At 54.5% G+C, this 27,945-nt stretch overlaps 1 protein-coding gene across 6 annotated transcripts; it reads right to left on the reverse strand.

Moving 5' to 3' along the window:
• Positions 1-458: 458 nt before the first annotated feature.
• On the reverse strand, positions 459-27,771 carry AHCYL1 (adenosylhomocysteinase like 1). 6 transcript variants are annotated; one of them, XM_030000228.1, is made up of 17 exons: positions 27,438-27,771; positions 11,655-11,766; positions 11,150-11,293; positions 10,222-10,322; positions 9,822-9,924; positions 9,469-9,563; positions 8,479-8,585; positions 8,281-8,397; positions 8,002-8,065; positions 6,448-6,536; positions 5,958-6,028; positions 5,388-5,482; positions 5,205-5,303; positions 4,557-4,625; positions 3,274-3,352; positions 2,672-2,792; positions 459-2,530 (listed from the first exon to the last, which is right to left on the reverse strand). In XM_030000228.1, exons 1-17 carry the CDS (start codon positions 27,543-27,545, stop codon positions 2,524-2,526), a joined length of 1,581 nt encoding a protein of 526 aa, XP_029856088.1. In that variant the 5' UTR covers positions 27,546-27,771; the 3' UTR covers positions 459-2,523. The 6 variants fall into 6 exon arrangements, 5 of the variants coding, with proteins under 5 accessions (XP_029856088.1, XP_029856092.1, XP_029856094.1 ...); XM_030000232.2 differs by lacking the exon at positions 27,438-27,771 and adding an exon at positions 24,630-24,905; XM_030000234.2 differs by lacking the exon at positions 27,438-27,771 and adding an exon at positions 16,813-17,315.
• Between the last annotated feature and the right edge of the window lie 174 nt (positions 27,772-27,945).

Raw genomic sequence — 27,945 nt, forward strand, 5'->3', positions numbered from 1 at the left:
CATGCTGGGAGTGGCACCTCCGGCCTTCCTTAGCCCAGCGAGGCGGGGCCCGGTCGCTTGAGGCCGCCATGTTGGCAGTGGCAGGAAGGGGAAGGGCTGCTGGGGGCCAGACCCCAAACTGAGGGGCAGGGAACAAGTGAACCTTCAAATCAAGGGGCTTGAGGGGCTCGGACCCCAAAGAGAGGGGGCTTGATAGGGCTCAGAGGAGAGCCAGACCCCGACAGAGGGACCTGATGGGGTTTAACCCCTAAGTGAAATGGAGGAGGGGCTTGGAAGGCGCCAGACCCCAAAATCCAGGGCCCTGGAGCTGCTCAGGGCGTCCTGGTGGGGCCCAAAGCCCATCTCGAGGTGACCAAAGGCATATCCCAGCCCAGGCCCCAGGCTCAGACAGAACTCAGGGTCCCCAAGGGACTCCAGTCGCTCGCTCTTCCAAATAAACTGCCCACAAGCGAAAGTGCTTCATTTTTCCTAATAGTTTAATTAGACTTTAATGATTTATTGCTCATCTGCAAGGATTAATATTGCATTCATTAAAAATCATTCATATACAAAATAAACCTCTCCCTCCCAGCCCGACGCTGCCACCGCCATCCCCGGGCTCCCCCCCCCCCATGGCTTATACAGAGATGGAGCCCTTACGCCAAGGTTTGACCCTAACGAGGATGGGAAAGGCGGGGGGGGGGACACCATGACCCCCAAGCACAGGGGTCCCTGCCTGGGTCCCCTCACGGGGAAGGGGGGGACGCTCTCGCTCCCTCCCTGCGAACACCCATCCCAGCTCACTGAGCCAGGCGTGAGTCCCATCCCCATGAAGGTGGAGGGGACCCTCCAAGGCAGGTGATTCCCCAAAAATCTGTGGGGAGAGCGAGCGACCCAGTGACAGTCCAGGAGAAGACCGGCAGGGTGAGAAAGAGGAATAGTCAAAGGACAAGGAGACAGAGGGGAAAAGAGGAGGGTGATCAAAGCCACGAGCATCCCTCCCATCTTCCTCCCATCCCCACAAAGGAGCTTTGCACCCTGCCGGGAAGCAGCAGCACCCCCAACCCTGCAAAGCCCCGGGGAGGGACCCAGGCAGCACTAAAAAGTCATGCCCAGTCCACAGGACAGGGTGGACAGAGGTGAAGGAGCAGCCCCGGTCACGGGTACCCCAGCATCTCCATTATCCATGTACCGGGAGATGCGGGCAGCGGGGGTCCTCTTTCCCTCCATGCTCTGGCCTTGGCTGGGGGAAGAAAGAGGCAATTTGGGGAGGATAAAAAAGCCAAGAGAAACCTCACTGGGTTGCAAGGAGCTTCCCCCATCTTGGGACAAGCTGCAAGAGATGGAAAAGAGAAACAGGTCACCAGCGAGGATGGGGAAGGGGACAAACGAGGCGATGAGAGCGGCTGAAACGCACTGCGAGAGGGCAGGGAAGAGCTGAGAAAGCCCCAGCTCAAGGGCCGGGGCAGCAATGGGGGAGCTGAGGGCTTTGCGCAGGGGTCTGTGGTGCAGAGGGCCCAGGCTGGGGTAGGGGGAAGGCTCATCTCTGCATCCATCTCAAAACAAAAAGTGAAACACCCCCAAAAAAAGAAAAACAAACAAAAAAAAAACCCAACCAACCAGACACCCTTAAAACCACCCCACGCTTCTCAGTGGGAGATGGGGCCACTCAGATGCAGCAAGTGCCCAGACTCAGCAGGCAGCCGCATTCCCAACACTTCCCCCCCTTTAAAACATCTCTTTAAGGATCAAAAAGGAAAAGAGGAAAAAACAAACAAACAAACAAAAAAAAATGTTTTTAACTCAATTAAGGTGCAGTTTGGCTAAAAAACCTAGGAGAGATGAGGATAATGCTGGGTAAGCGACCCCCGTCCAAATTCAGATTAGCACCCTGAAACAGTGAACTCCCCCAGACCCGGCCGGCCACCAAACCTGGGCCACCTCGGTGCAGGGACCTTGGCCAGGCTTGGGGACAGTCACCTATTCGCGAGGTGGCCAGCAGGCGCCACTCTGCTCCCAAGCAGCGCTAGGAGCATTGATCTAGCAGCTAAAACTGGGCTCTTTAAGGCAATTTAGAAGTTGCAGATAATCCACACAAAGAAAGAAACATCAGATAAGGTAGAACAGCATCTCCATATCTGCAGGGATCCCGGCCGAGGCTAACGCGGGCTGGAAAGGTGAGGAAAAGGAAAAAAAAAAAACCAAAAACCATCGCTGCAGGAATGAACTGCCCTTGGCACATCAGGAAAGGGAAAACCTCTCCGGGAGCCAGGGCTGGGAGCCACCAGTGGCTTCAGCCACATGAAAGCAAGAAGCGAATCCCAGGTTGTCTGCCAAGATCAGACAGAGATGTGATCACGTAAAAGGGTGAAACTGAGGAAAAAAAAAGTGACCTTAAAATCACACTGATAAATGTAAAAACAGGTTCCTTTGTTGGTTTAAAAAAAAAAAAAAAAAAAAAGGTAAACGAAAATAAAAATTATCTTTAAAAATAATCTCTCTAATGTTGCCTTGTGTGGTCTGGTCCTTCATGGGTATGGTCCGTCAGTATCTGGAAGAGAAGGGACAGTGAGGCCATGGGTGCTTGGGGACACAGCTCCTGGGAGCTGATGCTGTCCCAGTGCAAGGAGATGCCCCCAGCAGCACCCACTGGGTGGGGAGACAGCAGCTCCCTGCCCTGGCCAGCACTGACCTGTAGTAATTGGGTTTGAAAGGCCCGTTTTTGTTGAGTCCCAGGTATTTTGCCTGATCATCCGTCAGTTCTGTCAGGTGGGCATCAAATGAAGGCAGATGCAAGCTGGCGACATACTCGTCTGGGAAGGGGGAGAGGAAAGATGGGATCAGGGGGTGCACGTCCCCCACTAAACTGCCGGGGAGATGCGGTGTATGGACTCATCATATGGCACGAAAAGGGCCAGGACACGACCCTGGGTCTGGCTAGGCAGTCCTTGCCATCTAGCACCATGGATTCACCATCATGTAAGCCTACAGCAGAGCTGAGCCCAAGCCCTGGTGCTGAGCAGGGCTGGATGTGCACCAAAAGGCACAAGGGTGCCACAAAACCTCGGTACAGGAAGGCTGCAGGATAAGGGACACCTGCCACACTGCAGAACATTAAGGAAAATAAATCAGACAACCTGCACGTATTTTAAGGTTGCTGCCTCTGATGGCTTCCCTGAACTCATTCTCTCTCTGGAAGTTTTTTCCAGCCCAGGTTTGAGTTTCTCCTTACATCCAAAACTGCTGGCCCACAGCAGCCTGGGGGGTAAGTCAGTCTGGGTTCCCTTCACTCACCCATCTTCTTCGGCAGCAGGTACACGTCCTGTTTGTAACGGCCCTCGGGAGCGTTGTAAAGCTCAATCAGAGCCAGAGCCTGCAGAGATCACAGGGGACAGCCCGGGGACAGTCAGGGACGGCCACCAAGCTGGGCAGGGCTGAACCCCCACAATGGCACAAAGCTCTTGGCAGCAGAGATAAGGGTTTGGGAGCCTGAGGGAGGAGGCAACCATTTCCAAAATGCCTTGAAGGAAAGGCTTCCACCTAAGGGTACCTCCCTCTCTGGGTCTCCACCACCACTGGGGAAGGACCAGAGAGATCGGAGATGAGATGCCACCCAGCTTGTGTGCAGCATCTGGGCTTAACGCCCCTGGGAAAACCAGAACGCGAGGGACAGAGGAGAGGGGAGCAACTGTAATTCTCTTAAACCAACTCTAATTCTCTTAAAACGGCTGCACGTCATGCAGAAATGAAGGGATTGCTCGTTTTAAGCTGGCAGCATCGCTCAAAAGACCACAGGCACCCCTTCAGCAGAAATAAAACTGCATCTCCCCCAAGTGCCAGTTCAAGCAGCTGAGAGCCAGGTCTAAAACACAGCCCTGGTCTCCATCCATTTGGACCGACAGGTGTGAGGATAAGGAAATTCCCCACTGTTAGCGTGGCTGTCCTCCCCCACCATTGCAGTCCCCAGCCATCAGTCCCCTCCATGTTTCCAGCCCAGCGGGTTTCTTCCATTGCTCGCCGACCTGAGTGCTGCGCCGGCCTTGGCTGTTCACACAGCCAGCACTGACTGCAGATCTCAGAGTGGAGCCAAATTTAATCATCGTTTTCTTTGGAAAGGCAATCACGACAAAGAGTACAAGACACAAGCTGTGTCTGCCCAGCTGAGCCAGCACTGATGCTGGGGAGCATTTTAACCACTGACCTCCAGATCCCCAAAACTCAGCCCAGGGGAGCGTTTTGTGCTGTAGAAATCAGAGTCCAAAGACAAAACAAAGCCTTGCTTTGAGGTAGGCTTAAACCTGTGCTAGAGGAGCTCTCCAGTGGCTTAAAGCACAGCAGGAGGTCTGCCATGAAGCCTGGCTCATTTAAAAGCTCTCTCCCAGCTGTAACCAAAGTAGTAAATTCAACACCATCATTAACTGCATCCCAGACAAGAGGTGGCAGCTACGGTATCTCTGGCACTGGTCCATCCCAAGGACCCATCCAACAGCTTCTTCCAAACCGTCCCCACCCCGAGACTCATCTAAGGCCCCAGATCATCCTCCACCCCTCGCGCCCTGGCCCTGCAGCGTACAGACCTGAGTGGTGGCCGTGATGGAGAGAACAAAGGTAGGAACCGTAGAGCAGCTCAGGTTGAGAAGACGGCCCTAGGAGACAGCAGGAGGAGCTTGCAGAGAGCTGAACTTGCCCCCAAAGCCAAAGCGAAGTGAGTCTTGAGATACAATTCACCTCCACCCCCTCCCAGGGGCAGGGGGCAACCACAGCACAGTGATTCAAGGGCTACCTATGTGACCAGAGCATTCAAACTCTGCCTCGGTTTCCATCCTAACCCTTGGCTTTAAGGCAGGGAGATTCTGTGGTCCCTAGAAAGGGCCAGTCCCTCCTACTGCCAGGAGAGCTCAAGTGGGAAGAGGAGACACCCGGCTGGTTTGCTGCATGGGAAACTCTGTCAAAGCCAGAAGCAGACAGCGTTTGGCTGATAGGGATGGCTCCCAGCTTGAAAGAACAGAGCCACATGGCACCTCTGTGGCTGCATGTGGTACATGATACCTCCTCTGCCTCAAGGAAAAAAAAAAGAAGAAAAAAAAAATCAAGAAACCCTTTCTTGAGCTCTGAACCTCCTCCTAGCACCTTTCCTCCTGGTTAAATCTCTGCTACAAACTCTGGCACGCAGTGATTTCCTGATAGAGGCCCAAAGCAACATCGTGGCACAGCTCTCGGCGCACCTCGGCCAGCAGCACAACTCGCTTCCCATCCGGCCAGATGACGTGGTCCACTTGGGAGCGGACTCGCTCCCAGGTCAGCTCCGGGGTCCGGAGGCTGGTCTGCAAGAGCAGGAGGAAGAGGCTGGAGTTATCAGGGGAGGACGGCAGGGCGGACACAGCCGTCGAGGTTGCAGGCAGACTCACCACATCGATCTCAGTGTTGGAGTGGCCCATGTTGCACACGATGCAGCTGTTCTTCATCCGATCCAGGTGTTCTCTGGTCACGACATTCTTGTTTCCTGCAGGCAGAGAGGGGACAGATGAACCCAAGGCAGTGGAAATATAAGCCCTCTGATTTCTCCTTCCCTGCACTTGAGTCAAAGAAGCTCAGCTTGGGGCAACACCAGATGAACTTCCACCAGGACAAGAGCCCTCCTGGCTGTGACAACAGAGAAACACACAGGATGAGTGCTGATCTGTGGTCCCGTGAATTAACCAGGCTCCAAGAGACCCCAAACTACCTGTGGGACACATGGCTGTGATGTCTCTTCTCCCAGGGGCTGAGGGAGGACTGTAGCCAAATAGCAGACTGGGGGGGGGTAGGAGGGAAAGCTCTGGCCAGAGCACAGCTATTGCTCTTGCAAAATTAGCAGCACATGGCAGGGAAGTGTCCTCCATCCCCAGCTCCCCAAGAGCCCCTGAGATACCCGCTTGGGAATGACTGCTCCTTCTCAGCCTGCTCCAATGCTCACCCACAACCTTCTCCATCCCTACCTGTGCAGGTGATGACGACATCCACCTGACGGATTACTTCGCTCAGCTTCACCACCCGAAATCCATCCATGCTGGCAAAAAAGGGGGAGAGGGACCACGATGAGGAGGAGAAGCCTGTTCTCTCTCTGCCCCAGGCCAGGAGGGATCTCAGCACTGTATTGCTGCAGCAGTTCCAAATTGCTCACACAGCAGCAGGGCTATCCTTCACAAATGTCGGAGGAGCTGGGGGACGTGTGGAGCATTCAGCCAGCCCTGCATGAACCCTCGAGGAGCCTTCCCAAGCCAGCTGGGGCAGGTGCCTACTGCCTGGTACCCCACCACTAAACCAGCCCTGAAAGCTGCCCAGCCCTTCCCCCTCACACCCCAACAAGATTTATATTCTCCGAGATGAGCCACAGATCCTCCTGGCTCTGTTTCAGCCTCTGTCAGGCTTTAAAGGGGGCCAGAAAGCAGACGAAGAGATGCTCACAAGCAGCATGTAACATCTTACCAAGCTTGGAGAGCACAGATGGGGTCAATCTCCGTGACGTAGACAATCGCTCCCAGGGCTTTCAGAGCGGCACAGCATCCCTTGCCAACCTGCCGAGGCAAAGCGTCAGCGTGAAGCTGAACACGGGACATGCTGAGTGCTACAATCCCTTCCCTAAAACAGTCCGAGCATGTTCCAGACTGGGAGATGCTCATCCCAGCTATCTGCCTGATGCCAGGAGCAACTCGGAGATGCACCTGGCAAGTGGCAATTCTGCTGCAAGCCCAGCTCCCCCTCCAAGGCCACCAAGCCCTCCAGCATGGCCACCAGCTGACAGGAGGTTTCCAAAACCAACACGCTCACAGCCTGCGCAGCCCCAGCATCACAGGAGCCCTTCTGAGCAATCCTCCAAGAGGAGATTAAAGCCAGTCTGGACGAACATGCACTTCCCCCACTTGCCTTTAAGCCAAAGGGTTTCTTTGGCATTCAGAGCTGTCCTGTGCTGCTCAGGGGACAGATCCTCCATCCCACGCTCCTCGCATCAGCATGAGGGAGAGCAGAGCTCCTGTAACAGCATCTCTAACTCTACTCCTCTCCTTACTACAAAATTAAACTGAAGTCTGGTTCTCTATGCCACTTAGCCACACTAACACTTGGCTTATCTGCACATACCCATGCTCAGCCCCATCTTCTGACCAGCAACATGCTGCCAGGCAAGAAACATCTCCAGAGACACCCTCACTTATCACCCATGTCTGACCTCAGGTCTACTGAAAACAGCCAGGCAGGGCAAACTGGGACTTCAACCCACATCCAAAGGGGAAATCAGTGAGGGTGGAAGGACTCCCTTGTTTTGAAGAAGTCCAGGAAAACCCAGGACGGGCCCTGGAAGCTACAACTCCCAACACAGCTCATGGCTGGAGAATCAGACGCCACCCTGGAGTGCCTGGGCGAGAGCCAGCACAGCCTTTTGGTCAAGCAGAGCTGGGCTCCACTGGTGTCTAAATAAATTAGTAAGCGTGTTCCTGCCGGGAAGAGCATTTGCAGCTACTGCCAGGCCCTTCGCAGCGCGGGAAGATAAACACCCACACAGACAGCGCACAGATGGAGGGAAGGTGTCAGCTCCCGGCTCTGTGCTCTTCCAGGGCAGAATCATTTACAAGTTCCTGTTACGATTCCCCTATGCCAGAACATTATCCACCAGCGAGATGCAGCCTGCCCTCCACCTCCTCTGTCACAGGCTCAGTGACAGCTGGGCTGGATGCTGAATTCAGTCCAGGGACAGCAGATGGGAGCACCCATGGGTAGTTATAATTCAGGCCAGCGTTCCCAGCAACTGTCATATTTGCAGCCCAGGTAATCTGCAGGCAAACTGGGAAATCTGATGCTTGGTCTCCAGCCTCCTAGCAGGTTCTAGCAAGATTTCCCTGGTAATCGTCACCAGGTTTGATCTACTCCTATATCAAGGGCAAGTGGTCTTTGCACAGGAAAGAAGCAGGATGCTGAGCTCAGGGGAAGGATGGCGCGGGGAGAGGCTGACTCACAGCTCCACCGACTGCCGCTCATGAAACTCACCTCCCCATAACCACAAACCACCACTTGCTTCCCTCCAAACATCACATCCGTGGTCCTCTTCAGGCTGGGGGACAGAGAGAGACCTGTGTTGGGATTAGTCAAGCGCACACCGCTGACGGCACAGGGCAGCGCTCTGCTGCAAGAGCCCCCAAAACCAGGTCCTGCAAGCACACAGCAAGGGCAAAGCAGCAAAGAGCCCAATCTCTGCTTAAGAGGAGCCAGAGCCAAATCCACCGGTGTGATATTGACAGTGCGAATGGGGAGAAGGGTTGGACTCACCCGTCTAGGATGGATTCCCGGCAGCAATATAGGTTATCAAATTTCTGTTTCGTGACAGAGTCATTCACATTCATGGCTGGGACACACAGCTTCCCGGCCTTAGAGAGCTGGTACAGCCTGAAGAGGGCAGAGGCAAGTCAGAGCAGAGAGCAGCAACCCAGTAAGAGATCTCCAGATCAGCCTTCCCTAACTGCCTACCTGTGCACACCGGTCACGCTCTCCTCCACAATCCCTCGGATCTTCTTGAATACGTTGGGGTATTTCTTGTAAACCCAATGGGTGAGGTCCCCACCGTCATCCAAGATCTAGAGAACAGGCAAGGAAGAGCATGGAGCAGTCAGGCCTTCCACTGGGAAAAGCACTCGCTGGCAACAGGATAGGGAAAAAGAGATGGAGAGCATCTTCAGGCACTGATGGGGGGCTGTTTGGGCAGAGGCCTCGGGGAGAGGACTCCTGGGTTGCCCTAGTAGCCAGCAACTCAGGGTCTCCTCCAAAACACAGGATTTCTTACCCCCTGCATGGAGCTAATGGATCCTAACAGGGTTTTCTGCCCCTGCTATTGCTCTGCAGCCTGGAAATGTGACCACAGGCAGCACTAACGAAACAGGCTGAAATCAGAAGGATGCCACAACATTCATGCCCTGAAAGCAAACAGTCAAGAGGAAAGGCTGCAGGAGCTGTCATGGCCCACTGACACATGCTATCGCATCATTAGTGATCACAGACCATGCATCAAGGCAGTGAGAGGCATCATCTGTTTTCAGCAAGGGAAAGATCCCCTGCAGAGACACCCCCCCACACACTCTCTTTGGGAGAGGGTGGATGGGATGTGTGTCTAGAAGAGCGGTTGGGGAAGCTCCCATAGGGCTGACCCTCATGGGAAAGAGGTCCCGTGGTTTCTCAGCTTGTTGGCAGCTCTGGCAGGAGATGCTCCCATGTCATTGGGCTGTACCAACTCAGCACATCATCTCTGCAGCTCCTGCAACCCCCATGGTTGCCCCCAGCCCAGCTCCAGCTGCCATTCTCCAGGACCTCCACTTTAACAGGGGCTCAGAGGCCTTTGCAAAGCCAGCAGGTGCCCAGGCAGCCCCAGAAGGCTCCCAGGAACAGCCCCAGGGAGGTAAGGGTGAGGAGCACCCAGTGACCACTCCACGGAATAAGAGGAAGGGCTGGAAGAAGGCTCATTACCATGTTGGCCTGCCAGCCATCTACGTTAACACAGCGGTCAATGCACCACCAGAAGTCATCCTCCGACTCCCCCTTCCAGGCAAACACGGCAACACCTAGAAGAAGAGGAGCATCTTTGGCATCTGCTGAATTTGGCAGAGCTCTGCTGCTTGGCCAACTCAGGAAAGCCACGGACAGGAGGGCCAAGGGGCCATGCAGAGATCAAACCGCAGCCCACAACAGGATTAAACCTGTTTATCCCTCCCTAAAAGATATTTGGTCCAAACCGTCCCTCAAACCAGCTGTCTGGGACAAGGCTGCAGAGCCAGGAGGGGCTGGAAGGGCTCTGCGTCCCTAGCCTCAGCTCTACTCACCAGCTTCTGCCAAGGCAGCTGCCACTTCATTCTGGGTGGAATAGATGTTACAGGCAGACCAGCGGCACTGCGCTCCCAGCGCGCACAGCGTCTCAATCAGCACCTGCAAGACAGCGGGTTGAGCGGCAGGCCTGGGGAACGGTGATGGGCACAAGCACACCAGCGCGGTGCAGGGCCCCAGGCACAGCCTTGTGCAATGGGCAGCGAGGAACTGATCAGAGATTGGCTCCAGCAAACATTGCCCTGGGGAAACACAGGCAGTAAAACCTTTCCAAAATGTTTCCAGAAAAGTGAAGGTGCCTCCTCCAATTCCCCAAGGCTGGGAAGCTTAAGGGACTTTCTTCCCTGGGGAAAAGCTGGTCTCTCCCACCCCACACACCCCAAATAAGCAGCCACTCACCGCAGTCTGTGCTGTAATGTGGGTACAGCCCACGATTTTAGCTCCAGCCAAAGGCTTCTCCCCTTGAGCTCGTTTCCTGAGTGAAATCAGAGCAGACATGTCTGCAAAAGGAAAAGAGGGGTTTTAATGATGGCTTAGTCCAGAGAGGCCTCTCTCTGCCAGACCTGCTCTCCTTTCTGGGGTCTCGCAGGCTACATCCAGCCCCACAGTTTTTGCTATAGTTGTTACACAGCCAGGGAGAACACTCCTCATCCCTAGCCTGGCAGGTCTGTCCAAAATGGGATCAAAACACCAGTGTTATATGTCACTTGACAAAGCCACTCAGGACCCAGTGTCCTTCCAACCACGTAACAAGACAGGTCTCGGACAGGCACTGCCCAAGGAAAGCATCTCATGTGTCCCAACTAAGGACAGTCACCAGCCCTGCTCCTGAATAGCATCAAGGAGAAGCACCTAAAGAAGATGAAAACAGTGCTGCCACATCTCAGAAGAGCTGCTCTAAATGTGCCTGGATTATCTCCCCCTTCTACAGCTTTGGCAGCACGTGTCTAAAAGGAGCCCAAAAGCAAAGTTACCCAATCACCCCACTGGAAATGGTAACTCAGCTTCCCACAAGCCCCAGGGGAAGGGGTTGGGACTGTCAGTTTTCATGTCTCCCAAGGCGTTGCAAGATCCTTGCCCGTTGAGGTTTCTAATCCAAAGCCACCAGAACATTAAACCCTGCAAGAACTCTGCTGCTCTTAGAAAATGGATGCCACGCATCATTAATGTTTGCCATCGCATCCAGCTCTTCCCCACATAATCTGCTGATTTAGGGGGGTAAAACGGGATATTCAAGGCTGTAACAAGTTGCAGGAATTGCCATGGCTCGGCTCCTGGTCTCCAGAGAGCAGAACACCTGGCCACAAGCCCCACGGTCCACTTTTACCTTGTTCAGCAATCTCGATCTCCCGGCGCCCAAACTCTGCCTGCTTGATGTTCTTCACACAGAAATTGCTGCTGCCTTTGGAGTTGGTTTGTTGTTTCTCACGGGGGGACACCTCGTCATCAGAGCTGTCCGTGTAGGAGGCAGCTAAAGTCAGGAGAAGAATGTGCGTTACCCCAGGACCTCCCACCCTTCAGGTTTCTGCTCTGTTTCACTTCCCAGCTTTCACATACACACACACTTGTGGCTCAAACTACAAATATCATAAGGAAAGCCAATGTCCAGAACGAATTTTGCACTCTTGCTCCCTAAAACAACCCATAACTAACTAGATTATCAACTGGTAATGAATGCCTGAGCTTCAGGAACCCCCACAATTATTCCCTCCTCACCAGAGTACAACACAGCAGCGCGGAGCATCCTGACATGCGGTATAAGCAGCATGTTCAGTGGCACCAGTGCCGGATTTGGGAGAGGACCACATATGGACAAGGAGCCTGGCACTTACCGGAGCTGTAGCTGTCGGTGGAAGACTGTGAGATGGATCGGGACAGGGACCGACGGCCTGTCTTTGTTGGGAACTTGGTGAACTCCTGCATGTCATCTGCAAATTGGATTTGCTGAGAAGTGCAAAGGAAGAGAAGTGCTAAATCAGCAGGTATTCCTAACGGCACATCACCTTTCCAGGCTATATGGGCCCATGGTTCCCTTCAGTCTATCTTGACTGCTGTAGTCGCAGAAATGAGCGTCACCAAATGCATCAAGGAACAGATCTGTGGCTACAGGTGCCAAAAATTGAACCCCCTCCTCTGCCTGATCATCTCTGTCACCAGAAGGTTAAAGCAGATTTTCCACCTAACACTTGAAGATGAAAAAAAAAAAAAGCACTCAGTGAGGCTTGAAACATCCCCTTTAGCCCATCTCTGGCTCCCTGAGGCTCCTCCAAGAAACCCAGACTGCTTGTACAACACAAATAATGTGCAGCCCTCCAGACAAGCCCTGTGCAGGCAGAGCCCCCACTCCAACCCCAGCTGGTCCCAACTGATTTCTGCCTGAAAGTGTAGCAGCAAGAAAGCTGGGGTGGTCCCAGCAGAAACTCAGATCCCTGGTGCTTCCAGGCTCTTCCCCAGGAGCAGAGCGTCCTGCAGGTTAAAAACATGGCACATCCTTCCAAAATTGACACTAAAAGCAGGGGGAAAAAAACTCAGCAAGAGAGAACATTTCAACAAAAAGTAGTTGACATTGCATTGGTTTTCAGTCTCCTCTGCATTACAGATGTTTCCATTGTAAGAGAAGCCCTAAAACAGCCACCCCTCCTTCCTCTCTCAGCCAGAGGCAACTTAAGGCTCCGGCACCTACCACTAGCTCATCAAATTCAACTGCGTTGGGCCGAAAGGAGGGAAAAAATAGCCCCAAACTGCTCAGCTGCTGCACTCATCCCATGTGACCAGCCAGCAAAAAGCCTTATTGCTGCTTCTGCAAGAGAAAGATGACTGAGATGAAAGGGAATTAGGAAAAGTGCCAGCAAATCCAGCCTGATGCCCCCCTCCCCAGCATGCTGCCACGCAAGAGACCCTGACAAAGAGCCCCAGTGTGGCCTCTTCCCTCTGATCGCGTCACTGCAGGATTTAATTTTGCCACTTAACAGGGATGAGACGTCATCACAGGGAGTGGGATTAACAAAGCATCCCCACAGACCCAGGAGACCTCGAGAAGAGTCCTGAAGAAATCAAGATGATGGAAAGAGACAGGCCACAGTGGCCTCAAGGAGGGATTTTCCATGCCACAACCATCCCACAAGCTCCCTGAAAGCTTTGATGCGGGAAACAGCCTTCAAGGGGAGAAGAAAGAAACTATTTAGTTGAGATGATCCATCCCAGAAAGGAGGGATCTGCATAGTCTGGGTCTGGGGTGTCTGCAGCACTAGTATGGCTGTTTGGGCTGTAAAATTGAGCCACAGTTCCTGGAGAAACCCAGCTGATGGGCCAAAAGCAGCACTGGTATTCTGCTCAGGCAGAGAAACAGGGACATGAAACCCACTGCTCAGTCCAAGAGAGGACATGTGGGGCGATGGAGGTGACTCCAGCATCCCCTCCAGGAACAGACTAGCACCAGATCAAGTCCATCACACCCAGGCAGGCATCCCAGGCATTTTTGTGGGTGCTGCTGCTAAAAGGTTTTTAGCCAGCTCCTCTGTACTGGCTATGTTACAGCCTGGTATCTGCTTCTCAGACCAGACTTCCCAGCAGACACCCTGTGATGCTGATGCAAACTGCATGAATTTGCATTAGTGGAAGGAATGGGAACGCTAAAATGCAGTTTGCAGGTTTGGTTTTGCAACTGTTTTAGGTCATTTGGTGCAGAGGGAGGAACTGCAAGGCATCATAACCTACAGCACTGCTGGGAGAACTGGTACTAAGAGATAAGAGGTGCAGAAGCACTTCTAGCAAGCAACACCAGGCAGGTAGCAGCAGTGTCCTCGGGGCGCAGGGCCAGAGCTGGCAGGCATGGCAGTTTCCCAACCAAGGAATCATATTGCTGGAATTTGTTCAAGGTCTGGTGCTGGGATCAATCTTCCCCAGACAGCCTGAGAAAGGCTTGTGCCACCTCTGTGCTGGTGTATTGCTCATGGGCATTTCCGGGGGGAGGGTGGGGGCAAGATTAGCAATTTCAGAACAGCAATATTTCCACCCCTTCCTCTGGCAACTCATCAAACCAAAGGGTGTAAACATGCCCCATAAAACAGCTGCTGGCATTAAAACACCTTAAAGTGTTAGCTGAGGAATTTTCCTTTATCTCAGGGAAAGGTTTCCAGGGAAGAGGTGAACCCAGGAGGGAAAAAAAGAGATAACCCAGGCTTTGCTGCTCCAGCCGAGGGCAGAGGTGCGTGTCTGTCCTGGCTTACAGCGTCCAGGATATGGGAGCCCCAGGCACTTCCCTGCAGTGAAACATGCTGCCTGGATGGTCTCATGGAGCAAAGCTCATTTGGGATGCGATGGGAAGGAGAGGGTGGAGATGGAGGGCTGCTGCGGTCCCCAACTCCACACCATCCCCACACCACCAAGACAACAGAGATCTACCGGACACCATCATCCCCTTTGGGGGGACCTAGCCGTGGGTGTTGAGCCAGCTCTAAGGCACAGTCCCACTTTTTAGGAGAAACAGCAGTTCTAGAAATGCGGGGTTTGAATCCAAGGGGAAAAAAAGGCACTGCTAAAGAAACCAAGTGCTGAATTAACCACAGTAATCCCCGTCGTGGCTTTACCAGAGCTCATCTGAACTCCACAGCTTAGCAAAATCTGCCCTGTCTAAAATTATCATCAAACATTGCAAACAGCTTCCAAACAGAATGAACAGTTCGCACATCAAACCCCCTCCAAGCTTGGCAAATTAACGTAGCGTCCGGCAACCAGCTGAGAGGAAGATGAGGGAGGACAGCAGGTGCCATGGTCAGGCAAAGCGACCAAGCTGACTGGCGATGTGCGTGACCGTCGGCCGCATTACCTTCCATGTGCCAGGCTCTCCAGCTGCATTAAGGCGACGGAGAAAATCTTGTAATCCCTCGGCTTGTCATGGGAATTTGAATGAACGGCATCCCCAGCTGGGGGCTGCAGATTGAGTCGGCTGTGTCTGACCGAAGCCGGGCTGGCTGCGGCGAAAGGGGACCGGGATCGGGACCGTCCGGCTGCAGAGAGCACGGTGACAAATCACATCCCAAATTTCATCCTGCTGGAAGCAGCTTTTCCAACCGGGTGGAGCACAAGGGTTTAAGAGCAAGGAAAATATTTTTTCGTCCCAGCAATTCATGACCAAGGAGGCAAAACAACCCAGCACCAATTTCTCTGCACAGAAACAGAGCCAGGGTGTTTTCCAGCATCACTACCCCCTTACAGGAAGGGATGGGGTCGGGGTCCTGATGGAGCCCTGTGCCAAATGAGCAGGCCCTTGCTTGGTACAGCAGGGGGTTTTTGGGAGAGGTCCTGTAGGAAAACACCAGGATCTGACATCTCCTGCCAAATTTTTGCAAAGCAATGCTGAACGCTGCCTGTTCCCGGTCACACCTGCCAAGCCAGAAGTACATTTTCTCCCCTTGTGAAACCTGGCGTGACCGTACCCATTCCCACGCAGATCCGACTATTCCTAACAACGGCTGCTCATTTTCAGCTCAAACCGCCCCTCCAGGCGCTGGGTCTGGCTGGGCAGGAGGTGCAGGAACATTGTCCGTGCTGATAGAGCACCACATCTCAAAAAGGGTCAAATGAGGTGCCAGGGACCCCCGGGCCCTCTCAAGGCAAACATCAGCCACCTTGTTTGGCTGCACTGCCCGGTGCTTCCCAAAACCACTGTGAAGCTAAACAATCAGCTTCAACGAGCCTCTCCCTACATTATAAGGTACTTGCCCATACGTGGGCACATTGGCTGGGCAGTCCCAAACCCAGCAGCACACATGCACCCAGCACAGCCAGCCTCGTTTATTTAATTATTACAACATAGGAAAGGCAAACAGATTCCGGATCTGGACTGCTACCATCTAAACGAACCAGCAGCTCGTGACTGCTGGGTGTGCCATTCTTGATGGTTTATCCTGTGCTTTCCCCCAGCAGTCAGGCTAGAGAGCAGCTTTTTGAGCTTACTGAGTAGGAGAAGTTCCCACCCCACCTCTGAGCTGCAGAGGACTTTGTAAATCCAGCTGGATTTACCTCAGGCACAGATGAGCCAGGCATGTCCCTCTCACACAAGACAACCCCACTTTTAATTTTAAAACTTCTATCCCCAGAACAGCTCCAGAGAGGATGCTCAAGCTCCTTCTCCATGCTACGCATCCCTGATTGCATCCTGTGCAGCCTCAGGGGACAGCGGCAGAGCAGGTTGTGGAAGGAGGAGGAGGTGGTGGTTTTGGAAAGCATCCACCAACTCACAGCCATCCCCGGGGCCGCACGCTGACCCGGTTCACCGTGGCACAGGCTCCATGAGGGAAAGGACATGTGCCGGGGAGCGGCTCCAGGCTCCCATCTTACCACCACCAGGTTTGCCTTAGCAACCCTTTTTTTATTATTATTTTTCATTAGGGACGTGAGCGATGGCACACCACAGTGGTGTAAAAAGAGTGCCCTTTACAGCCACTTTTGTCCTGGAGTAACCGGTGGGGGTACAAGAAGACTGAACCACCTAAAACCCTCCAGCCTAAGTTTCCTCCACCATGTCCGTGGACATGACAACACAGTGCAGTCACCCAGGGAGAAACAGCAAAATCAGAGCAGAGCACGTTCTCACAGCAACACGACCGCCTGGAAAGGAAAAAGTCTCTGTAACCCACTTCTGCCCTCCCAAGAGAAAGCCTGGAAGGATCCAGGATCCTGGGACCTTTGCTTTACAGAAAGCCAGCAGCAGAGATCAGGACTATTCAGGGCAGCCGGTTCCCCTTATTTAATCTCTCCCAAACAAAAACTCTCTGGCAGAAGCTGGGAGGGCACTGTCGGTTGCCCACACTGCTAAGGCAGCCCTTACATGCCCTGTCTTTTAAGTTCATCATTTCTTTGTCATTCCTGGAAATTCAGCCAGACCAGAAATGCTTTACAGCTCAAATCAGCACTCATCCTCCTCACCAGTCCCACTTGCACACAAGACGTGATCAGCAGCTTGTACCAGGGCCGAGTTCTGCAGACCTGGAGAAGGGCACCTTCACACACCCAGGCTTCAAACACCGAGGATTTGTTATCTGCAGAAGGACCGTGTCTTCCCGTGTAGCTGCAACGGGTTTCTCACGACGAGCTGTGTCCTGCCACACTGATGAGTTCGGGTGTTTCTAAAGGACAAGTTGTTTTAATCCACTTATTTGCAGAAGCGAGTCGTCACGTTTAGTCAACGCAGCAGTGAGGGAGGGAAGAGGCACCCAGGGGCTGAGGTCTCTTCAGCCATGCATCAGTGGAAGAAAAAAACCAAATAAATAAAATAACCAGCATGAGGCTTTTCTTCTGTTCTAGGTCAAAAAGAAGAGACGAGCAGCAGGTTTACTTGTGCCACCTTCCTGGAGAGGGGACAGCACTCTTCTGGGCTCTGCTCCTGCAACCACCCAGGTCCCGGAAGGGACCCCATGCTTCCCGACCAGCAGAAAAGAGCCCTCCTCGAAGCCACCCACAGCCTCCTGCCACGTTTGCCCCCTTGGGACAAGGGGTGAAGCCACCCCAAGCCCGCTCGCCACAGGTTCCCAGGGTCTCTCCCCTGCGCTGGCCCCAGTGCTGGCAGCAGTCCCGCCGTGGCCGGGGGAAGCGACGAGCGTGGCTGTGCCAGGGCGCTTGGTTTGTTTAGAGGACTTGGCTGCCGCTGTCCTCAGACCCCTTCTGCCCTGCTTCCAGGCTGGGAGAGCCAAGCCCCTGTTCCCACAGGACAGCGTCTAGACACGGGGCAGGGAACCCGCTGCAGCCCCCAGCCCTCTGGCACACAGGGGGACACAGCTCCTGCTCCACAACCTGACAGGACACATGTATTTTGGGGTTGGAAATCAGCAAGGCAGACGTGGATGTTTTTAAAGTGCCTCTCCTGTGAGGTTACCCAGCCCTGGAGGGGTATGTCTGGACCACAGCATCCCCAAAGGATGGACGAAAGGAAAAATCAGGTATTCAGAGCAGAGAGATGGGGGCATCGGGATCAGTAAGGCTCCCACCCTGACCACTCACCATCCTCACGCCCAAATCACTAGCAAGGGGAGGTTTTTGAGGTGGATTTGGCTACGTGACTCATAAACCACCCAATTTGACCACCTCCAAGCTCTGGCCAAGCAAGCCAGCACACACGTATATGACAAGCGGTTGCATGAATTCACACGAGGCTGTGGCCAAGCTCAGGCGACAACCAGATTTCCAATTCAAATCAGCTCAGCAACAGAAGATACCCCAGCCAGAGCACGAGGCCGGGCGTAGGCAGGGCAGGGGTTGCATTAGCAATGCCCATGGCTTCAGCCCCACCATGCTGCAGGGATGCTGGAGGAGAGGGTCGGCAGCCGGGCGCTCAGCAGGCATCCTCTGATCCTCCACACTCACTGGCAGAGCACCAAGGGCCCTGGGGAGAGCTAGAAGTGGCACAGTCCCAGCTAGAGAAGTTATATGGAAGAACAGGACCTGCTTCTGCTCCTGTGGCCTTTGCAACAGGAGGACTTTCCCCTGATGGTTCCCCCAACCCAAACCTTCAGAATAAACCTCAAAGTGCTTCATTCGGACAACGCAGCTGGGAAGAGCTGCCCGAGGGTGCTGCTCTGCTTTGTGGATCGAAGCACGATCAGTGCTGAATTCAGTGCTGCCTGGATCTGTACCTCTAGCTCCCCAGAGGGTTCACAGGGCAGGATTTTCTCCCCAGAGAAGCAGAGACCTGCCTGGCACTCTCCCCACCGACTCCCTGAGCAGGAACCACAGCCAGATCTCTGCCTGGAAACCTTTACACCGTTCCCAACAAGGAAATAAAAGGCACTGAGGTCCTGGCAAAGTAAACTGGCCAAGCCCTGATACCAGCCTCCATCCTTCACTGGCAGAGAAGGGCTGGTTGGGTAAAGCACTTGGGGGGGGGGGGGGAAGAAAAAATTAAAAAACAAACCACCAACAAGTTTCTGTAAGTACAAGAGGAGAATTAAGGACTTTCACATGAATCCCAAAGCTCGGCAGAGAAGGAGAAACACCAAGAAAGAAATGGGCCCATTCAAAAATTCCAATAGGCCAGAAACCACCACAAGATTTCAGTCATCATGGGAATCACTGTGAATGCTAGTTAAAGGAAAAATAAACAGACGGCAGGATTAAATAAAATAAATGTGATTTTGAGTGCCCAGCTGTTAAATAGTAACAGGGAATAACTACTGCCTTATAAACACCTTGAGGTCAAAGGTGCACTGCCTCCAGCAAGAGTAGAGGGAAAGCTCCCCACCAGCAGATAAGGCATCAGTCCTTGGACTGCAGGAATCGAGGCAAAGGCTTGCTCCCGGCTTTCACGCAGAGGGATATCTCCTTTATAGCAGGAACAGCAGAAGTCCGATACCTGGGATCCTTAAGGGCAGTGAATTCCCACCACATTTCACAGGTTAACCCTACAAACCCAGCACAGGTACCCAGATGGGCAAACATCGCTTCCCGCTGCGCAAAACGCAATCGGCTCAGCTTGCTGGGTCAACTAATTAGCTCACGCACATCCCCCCTGTCAGACAGCCTGGAGATATTCAGGTATGCAGGGGAGAGATAAGGCTTGGAAACAGGGAAAGCACAGACTGGGAGAAGTCTTTAATGGGTGTAGAAGTGGCCATGATGCGTTTAAAGACATCCCAGACTTCTTGCCTAGGGATTCATCTGTGGTGCCCACCCAGCTGTGCGCCTGTGGCACACCAAGTGTTTGGGCAATAGGATAATCGGTATTAATTGGAGTTACCTTGCTGGGAGCATTGCATGGACAGGACTGTGGGTTAAGTCATTTGCAGTGACTTGTGGGGCAAACTGAGGACTAACGGCCTCTAACAGGCCAGCTGGCCGCTTCAGAGCTGGAAGCCCATGGAAATGTGTTTGTGTGTCATAGCTGATAGGGAATCATCTTTAGTTAGTATCAATTTTTAAATTAATTAGAAAACTCAGCTGTACAAGACCAAGGGAACACTTGGAAGTGCTGTCAGAGAGCTCATTCAGCTCCACCACATGGGTCTGAAGTGAGGGTGAGCCACAAAAACACCAAACTGAAATCCCCAAACCTCTCCTTCATAATACTAAAGCAGCCCCTGTGTTTTGGGGGAGGAATCAGTCTACCTGGCACCCCAGGTGCCCCACCCGCCTCCTTCTCTCCCCCAGAACTGGCTTGCAGAATCACAGCATTTCAAGATTTCGTTTGGTCTTTCAAGAGACCAATACAGCAATCACCACCCAGGCAAGGCTCCAGCTACTCTCAGCTACACTTAGAAGACCTTCCATCCCTATGCCACAGCTCTAGGGGAAAATACCCAGCACGATCAGCATCGAAACAGGAGCAGCCTGTGTGCAATACATCTCAGAGTCAGGAAATACAGCTGTGTAATCGGAAAATGGGAAATACATCCTCCCCACGTTTCCAGCCCTGGCTGATCCCCCACAAGCCCCTCACAGCAGTATTTCCACAACTGCATCACCTAGAGCTGCCCATTTCATTTACCAACATACTCTATTTTCAGCCCTGGACGAGACTTTGATTTTGTTGTATCTGGTTAGAGGCAAGGCAGGAGAGAAACCCCAGGCTTCAGCTTAGGCTGTTCACTGCTCAGGAGTTGGAGGAATTATTATCAGGATGGACAAACATCACCCTCCCGGACACCAACTCCTCATGTCGGAGCAAAGCGGACCCTTTCCTGCAAACAGGGTTGATTCATTTAAGCCCCTTTCTTTCAAATGGGGCAGGAGGGATAAGAAGTGACATCCTTGTGGGAACGGCGAGCTCAGAGAATATTTGAAGAAGGGGTTGGTTAACACAGGGAGACGCAGGCAGTGCCGCCTGCAAGAGGCTGATGGCTCCAAGGTCAACAGGGATCGGCCAGATGTTGTCGCTCCAAAACATGCCCAGGTTGGATGCACGCCTCTCCCCACGGTGCAAGAATGTGCGATATTCGGGGCTCCCTGCAGGGAGGCGAAAGGAGGAGAGACAGAAAACAGCAGACACAGGTTGAACCTCACCCCAGGCCATCTGGAAGGAGGAAACAAAAACGTGAATTTCGGCAAGGCAAAGCCCCGAGGAACCTCCTTTCCAGGCTGCCTACCTTCTCTCTCCCCACAGAAGGCTGGAAGGAGCTATTCCCTACGCCCACACCTTGTAGATAAACCAGGCTCCCACAACCCCCACCCAAATCACGGCTCCTGAATTAAGGCGTCTCCTCCTCTGCCAGGCACGAACGAGTCCTGCCAGTGAACTCTGGGTCTGCAGGAGGCAGCCAAGGGGAAGCTGTACCCACCTCCGAGGACCGCGGGAGCCTCACCCGAATTACAATGCAGCCTGTTTGACAAGCTGGAACATCATGTCCTCGGCCACCTAAGTTCTTTGGCTGTCACCAACCTGAAGTAAACAAATTCTGCAGCAGCAATAAGCTCGTTACCAAGGCCACCGTATTGATCCCAAAGTGTAATTAAAATTCACAGTTCAAGCAGCCCAATGCGACAGGGCAACTGGGGCAGCCTCCTAAAGGCATGAATAGCCCCAGCTTCCGCATCCTGCTTTCTCAGAGGCAGGGAGCCCACAGGGCAAGACCAGCTGCTCAAAAAACACCCAAAGTGGCAGCTTTCTCTTTGGACCATGAACCGAGATGCCCCAGAGCACCCATTCCCCATGCCATGCCTCGCTGAGGGTTAACCACACTGGGGAAGCGTGCCGAGATGATGCTTACCCCAAGGTTAGAGGGGTACGGTGCAGACCAAGTTCAGGTGCTGCTGTGGGTGGCCAAGTCCCCAGGGTTTGATAAGGGGCTCCAGCATACCCTGCTGAGATGGTAACAAGATGCTCTCCTTGGTGGGACTTCCCAACCCTCGTACAGCAGCCCCCAGCCCCGCATTGATCCAACCAATGGTCTCGTTGAGAAAGAGCAGTGTCACACTCTGCAGAAGTATTAGCACAAGGTCCTTTGCACCCGTGGCTCCACGGGGCCAGTGGCAGACCCTGGGACAGTCACCTCAAACGTCACCACCATCTGCTGAGTGAAGGTGAGTCAGAGTCCCCAGATAAGCAGCCCTGATCAAAGGGCTCAGCAGGAAACGCAACAAGCCCTCTGCAAACGGGAACGTCACCTGCAGGAAACTCCTGGTGATAAAAGACACAGCCAGGCACGAGCAAATCTCTTCAGCTGAGTGCTGCTCTGAGCAGGCAAGTCCCACACCTTCCCCTGCCGAAACACCTGGGACGAGGCACCCGCCAGCTCCTCAGAGAAACAACATGGACAGGATCCTCACCTGCAAAGCCCTGCATCAAGCCAGTTGGTTATCCAAAAAGGATCAACTCCAACCTGGCCTTGAAGAGCTGGTTTCCAGAGTAAAAAATCCCAGCCTCAATCTCTAGCAGGGAGCACAGGAACAGGCTCCAACATTTGCATGGGCTGGAAAGCATGGTGAAAACTGTTCAGGTCCCAAAGAAAGTATTGTGGTAGGCTGATCTCTAGCAGAAGATAATCTCACATTTTGGGAAAGGCCTAAAGAAAACACGGCGTTTCTGCTGCCAGCAGACTTCCCACGCTCCAGACCTGGCTGCTCACGTGGGAAGGAGGCTCCCACCAAGCACAGCAGGGCTTGCAGGAGAACCAGCACTGCTCAGATGGGTGGCCCCCACACCCACACCATCAGAAGATGACAAGAGATGCTTCTGAAGACTGCAGAGAATGAATATCCAATTCCTCTCCCACCTCCAAAGGCCAGATAAGAGTGTGGAAACCCAGTCTACCTCACGGGAGTGCAGGAGGAGAAAGGAGAAGCAAAAGCCACACACTCTGGCACATTGTTCTGAAGATGGCTTGTGTCCATCAGACCCTGAAAAATCTCCTTTCTTCTTGCTCTCCAGCTCAATAACTTAATTAAGCATCTTCTGGCCTTGCAGTAGTGCTGGGTCACAAGGAGAAGCCTCCCCTCTGGACGGCAATGAGACCCTCCAAAAAGCCAAAGTGATGAGAAGGACCCAAGATCAACTTATAACAGAAATAATTACAATTCTGTCATTTAATATAGCACCACCAGTGACCTGTCTGCTCCCAGCTCCCAGCCCCCAGTAAATCATCCCTGTTCAAAACACCCCCATGGTTTGCTCTCACCATGGGTCAGGGTATGACCAGCTCAGCCCGTGACCATCTAACCACTGCAATGTGTTCACTTATTAGGGTTTTCCTGCACCCCAAGGAAGGCCAGACCCATCCCAGGTGGTCCACACAGAATAAGAGCTGTTCAACCCAGCCCAGGCATCTCATTATGAGAAAATGCATTATGAGAAAAACTGCAGCGAGAGGAGAGCAAGAAAGCAAAAGAACAGAGGATTTGGGCAAGGAAGCAAGACAGTCGAGTGTACAGCATCTGGCTAAACAACCAGGAAAGGAGGGTGGCCACTGCCCTGGCCAGGCACACAAAGGCAGAGGAGGATTTATGAGCAGCCAGTCTAAGGGATGAAATTAAAGAAAGAGGAAAAATGAGCAACTCCAGGAGCTGTCAGTACAAACAAGGACATTCTCGTCCCCCTGACAGACCGAAGGGGAAGATGGTTTATTACCACCCAGCCTGGCAAAGCTGCAGAGACCTGAGATGACTCAGGACTGAGAAAAATGGGGCAGAAAACCCAGCTCTGGGAAGGGGCTGTGTGCGGGGCCGACAAGCAGCAGGCTGCAGCAAGGTCAGACACTGCTCAGGCAGCAGGAGAGCAGCTCTGCAGGCAACTGCAAAAAGCAGCAGCAGAGATAATGCTCTGGAGGAGGCACCCAGCCCCCCCCAGGGGATGGCAGCTCCCCATGGGCTCTGTCCCCCTCTCCCCAGCCTTCCCCTGCTCCCACCCCCGTGCCAGCCAGCACGCAGCTCCAGCTCGCTACCACTGCAAAGCTGCAGCGCTGTGCATTAGCATTCCCCACCGCACAGCCTCAGCGGGATTCCTCCGGTGCCAGCATCCGCAGGGGCACAGCACCAACCCAAACCCACCAGCCATGGGCTCGCCAGCTTCTTGGGACACGAAGGTGCCATGTGGCTCACCTCCCTGAAAGCAAATTCAAGGCTTTAGCCCATTTCACACTCCAGGCATGCTGCATGAGTAAGCAGATCTGTCTGCAGAGCATCGGTCTGTCTGCCTGCCGGCAGCCAGGTGTGAAGGAGCCCACTGGACAGCAATCCCCGAGACAAGGATGCAACGGGGATCAGGTGAAGTGACAGACAGGGACAGCGCTTGCCAAGCCCCCCTGCTTTGCCGCAAGCACAGCATCACGTCCTTCCCACTCGAGGGCACCCACGGCTCGGCTGGGAACTTAAGGCTCCACCAACCAACCAGCTGACATGGATTCAGAAAGTAAGGCTGTCAAGGGCACCCACGATCTCCAGGGAGGCAGAAGGGCAGATGCCCAGATGCAGCAGTGATGGCACACAAGGATCTGGAAGAGCACGACCTGCACCCTTGAGCTTTCCCATCATCCCCACAGTCATATTCACTTAACCTGGGCAAGCCATAAGCCTCAGTGCTTCCAACCCTTCCCAGCAACATCGAGGCACACACTGGAGAAAGCAGAAAGCTCAGCATCGCTCACCTCTGCCTTTAAACCACTCCCCGCCAAAGAACCACCTAGCTCTGATCAAACCTGGTGTTATTTTGCTGACAGTCCAACTTCCCATAAGCTGCAGTGAAAAAGGAGCTTTGGCAGAGCCAGGCAACCCAAGCTTCTGGGGGAAAACCACCACATTTCTGCAGAAAGGCTACAGTTCTGTTCACCTTGACTGTGTTGGCTCCCACTTAAACCCGGAGCTGATCATGTTTAATCTCTTACCTCCTGCTGTTTCACTTTTTCACCTTAAACAAGTCACTGACGAGAGGAAACAAAGACGTCAGCGATCCCCCAGGCTGGCTGCGCAGCTCAGGCTTGCTCTGGGTGCCCCCAACGCAGCCTGCCAACGGCAAGGAGGGCTCCGACTTCTCCTCAGCACTCGTGGGGCTGACGTGCCTCCAGCTACATCCGAGATGCTCCCCCAGGTCCGAGCTGGGCATGGGACACTGGCAGGCTCACGTCAGCTCTTCCGCTGCACACTGGTGCTCTCCCCGAGCAGCAGCGCAAGTTAAGACTCTTCTTTGAAAAGCTATTCAGTGGCAGGTCACACGGAGGAGATAGAGCCTGCACCAAGCTTGGCTACTTTCCCACCCTCCCCATCTCCAAACACCTTATGCAAACTGCATCGGCAAAGTTCAAGGAGCCTAAAAACCCAGGGAGGGAGCCACTTCAGCAGCTCGCCATGATTTCTCCAACCTCAATGCTGGTAAATCATCTCTCTCAACCATCTTCTTCACTGGCCTCTGGCCACACTGAGAGCTCTGGGGGCAGCGAGCACAGAAATCACTTCAACTTGCATTGAAACAGAAAGGCGTTTTAATGGTTTAATTGCGATCCTGCTTCGATCCTGCTTCGAAGGCATCTGAGCTGGGGCCACTCAACATCTTATCTCAGGAGGGCAATTCTCCCTTCCTCGTCCTTTTATCCTTCTGCCAACGCCTCTGCTATTACCGAGCGCTATTCGCAGTAACTAGCCAGGCAAGGAAAACAGCGGCCCAAAGCATTTTGTTCCTTGACCTCAGCCGCATCACATCGCACGCTCCCCAAGATCTCACTGGCTGCTGATGTTATCAGCCTCAAATGTCGTGTGTCGCTCTGGGCACCTTTAGTATCATCACCCAGCCAGGAAAGGCTGCAGCAGCCGCCAAGTCTGACTGTGGCTCCTCATGCTGTGCAACAAGCCTGTGTGTACATCAGCAAATTCAAGGTGATACAACATCCCATATCCCCTGAGACACAAGCAAACTTTGCCTCTGAGCGTACTGGATCAATTCGCCCCTACACATACGTTGCATTTCTTTTTACAACACCTATTTTGTCCTCATAGGATACTTCAGGATGAGTAGTTTGCTCTCCTCTCTCAGATCAGCCGGCTGCAGCCTCACACTGTTAGCTCCCCAGCTTTGAGAAAGGCGACAGTAACGAAAAGGTAAAAACAATTCCCGAGTTTGAGCTGTGCTGAGCCACCGCTGGAAGAGGCAGATCCCAGCTCCACATTCCTCTGCTCCTTCCTCCAGGCTATGTCCACAGCCCAGATAAACAGGGCCAGGGTGCAGGGAGAGCCTCCAGACCCCTGCTCCCTGGCAGCAGCCATGAGCCTGGGCAAAGAGAGAAGCCTCAAACACAGCTGCTTGTCGGCAGCCCCTCCACAAGGGTCAGATGCTCTCCTAATCCCACCACTGGCCAGAGCAGGCCAGAGAGATGTTCCCCCTGAGAAGGAGGACGTTCGCATTCACTGCAACTGCTTTGCCTTTGCTTCCAGTGCGGAGGCAGGCGGCTGCAGCCCCGGGGGGAACACGATGTTCAGCACAGCAGGGACCTCCGGCTGCAGCTGCGCGGATCCGTGCAGCGCTCGGAGCACAAATCTGCCTCGCTGGCAGGACCACGACTTCAGCAACATGTTACCGAGCCTGGCAGGTCTGCACCAAGCCAGGAGCGCAGGTCTCCATGCACTCACCCATCTAAAAGCCAGCTACCCAAGTTAGTGGAGGTCCTGCACCCTGCCACGGCAGCATGGCCAGTGCTCGCCCACCCATGGTGCCATCCGTACACCCCATGAGGGTTACACAAGCAGGGCCCGCATCGCGGGCAGCGGGGAGCGGCACCGGAGGATCTCAGGAGCTCCTGCAAGAAGGCCTTCAAGGATGAAAGGGTAAAGAGGTGACTTGGGAGAGCTCAGCGCCAGGGGCTGCTCTGGCAGCCTCTTCCCCAAGCCCAGCCGGGCTCCCACCCACATCTCCAACAGACCCCCTGCCCCAAAAAAGAGTTCAACACTCCAAATTTACTTCTGCCACCCTTCAGAGTGACCTACAGCAGGATCTCCAAGTCACTGCTGCCAGCTCGTCCTATTTAACAGGTCCCCCTCCTCCCTCCCCACTGCAGAGCACCATCACCTCCACACACGCAGCATCCACCACGGTCCTGACCCACGGGGTCCCCAGACCCGCTCCCCCAACCTTACCTGCCTGTCCCCTTGCCCGGGGTCACCCTGTCCCCCAGGCACCCCTATGCCACAGCCAAGCCCCCCGCTCTGCTCCTCAGCTTCCTCCGTCCCAGAGCTGGACCAGGCCTGACCCCAGTGCCCCCTGACCGGGCCACATCTCTGCCCTGCTGGTACCAGGCCCTCATCAGCACCCCCTCATCCCCAGCTGTATCCCAGTACAGACCCCTCTCTCCCCAGTACCCAATCCCTCCCTCCCCATTCCACCCCAAACTGGCCCAGCATCCCCCGTCGGGCGCCTTCACCCCCGATGCTCGGTACCAGCCGCCCCCAGACCGGGCCAGCCCCCGCCCGCCGGTACCAGTCCCCTCCGAGCCCGGTACCGCTTTCCCTCTCCTCCACCAAATGGGGAGAGCCCCCCCCTTCCCAGTCTCCCCCCAAACTGGACCAGTTCCCGCTTTCCCAGCATCCCCCACGCCCCAGCCGTGGGGCTGCTCTTCCCAGAGCCGGTCCAGCCCCCACCCCCACCCCCGTCCCCGAACCGGGGACTGCTCCCCCCGAACCGGGCCGGCCCCCGCCGGTACCGGTACCTTCTTGGGGGCCTTGGTTACGGTGGCCATGAAAGAGTACTTCTCGGCGTCCTCCACCTCCTTGGCCTGCTTCACCTCCTCGCCGCCGGCGGGCTCCGGCACCGACATCCTGAGAAGAAGGAGGAGGAGGCGGCGGGGCGGGCCGCGGCCGCCCGCGGTACCGGGCGGGGCGGAGCACGGCGGGCAGGCGGGAGCGCTCCGGTTCGGCTCGGCTTAGCCCGGTTCGGCTCGACAGGGCCCGGCCGGCCCCGCGGCGGAGGCTCCGGTGCCGCCGGTTCGCAGCGCGCTGCGGCGGGGACTGCGGCCGCCGCGCTGGGCGCCAGGGGCGGGCCTGCTGTGACGTCAGCGCGTAGTGACGTCGGCGCGCACCCGCCGGGCAAGTGAGGCCGCACGGCGGCTTCGGGGAGGAACGGGCGCGGCGGCGCGGCGCCCCCTGGCGGCGATAGACGGGGACTGCGCGGAGGGGGCGGAGTCGGGGAGGGGGCGGAGCCGGGGCGGAGGGGGCGGA

The sequence above is a fragment of the Aquila chrysaetos genome, chromosome 24 (genome assembly GCF_900496995.4).
Source record: "Aquila chrysaetos chrysaetos chromosome 24, bAquChr1.4, whole genome shotgun sequence".
NCBI classification, from domain to species: Eukaryota; Metazoa; Chordata; class Aves; order Accipitriformes; family Accipitridae; genus Aquila; species Aquila chrysaetos.

Excerpts from the sequence above, each read along its gene's own strand:
- AHCYL1 (XM_030000228.1), bottom strand. The coding sequence starts at position 27,545 with ATGTCGGTGCCGGAGCCCGCCGGCGGCGAGGAGGTGAAGCAGGCCAAG. Across the intron at positions 10,323-11,149 it reads GATCGAGATTGCTGAACAAG|ACATGTCTGCTCTGATTTCA; the intron begins GTAAAAGTGGAC and ends TTCCTTTTGCAG. Across the intron at positions 9,925-10,221 it reads ACATTACAGCACAGACTGCG|GTGCTGATTGAGACGCTGTG; the intron begins GTGAGTGGCTGC and ends GCTGTCTTGCAG.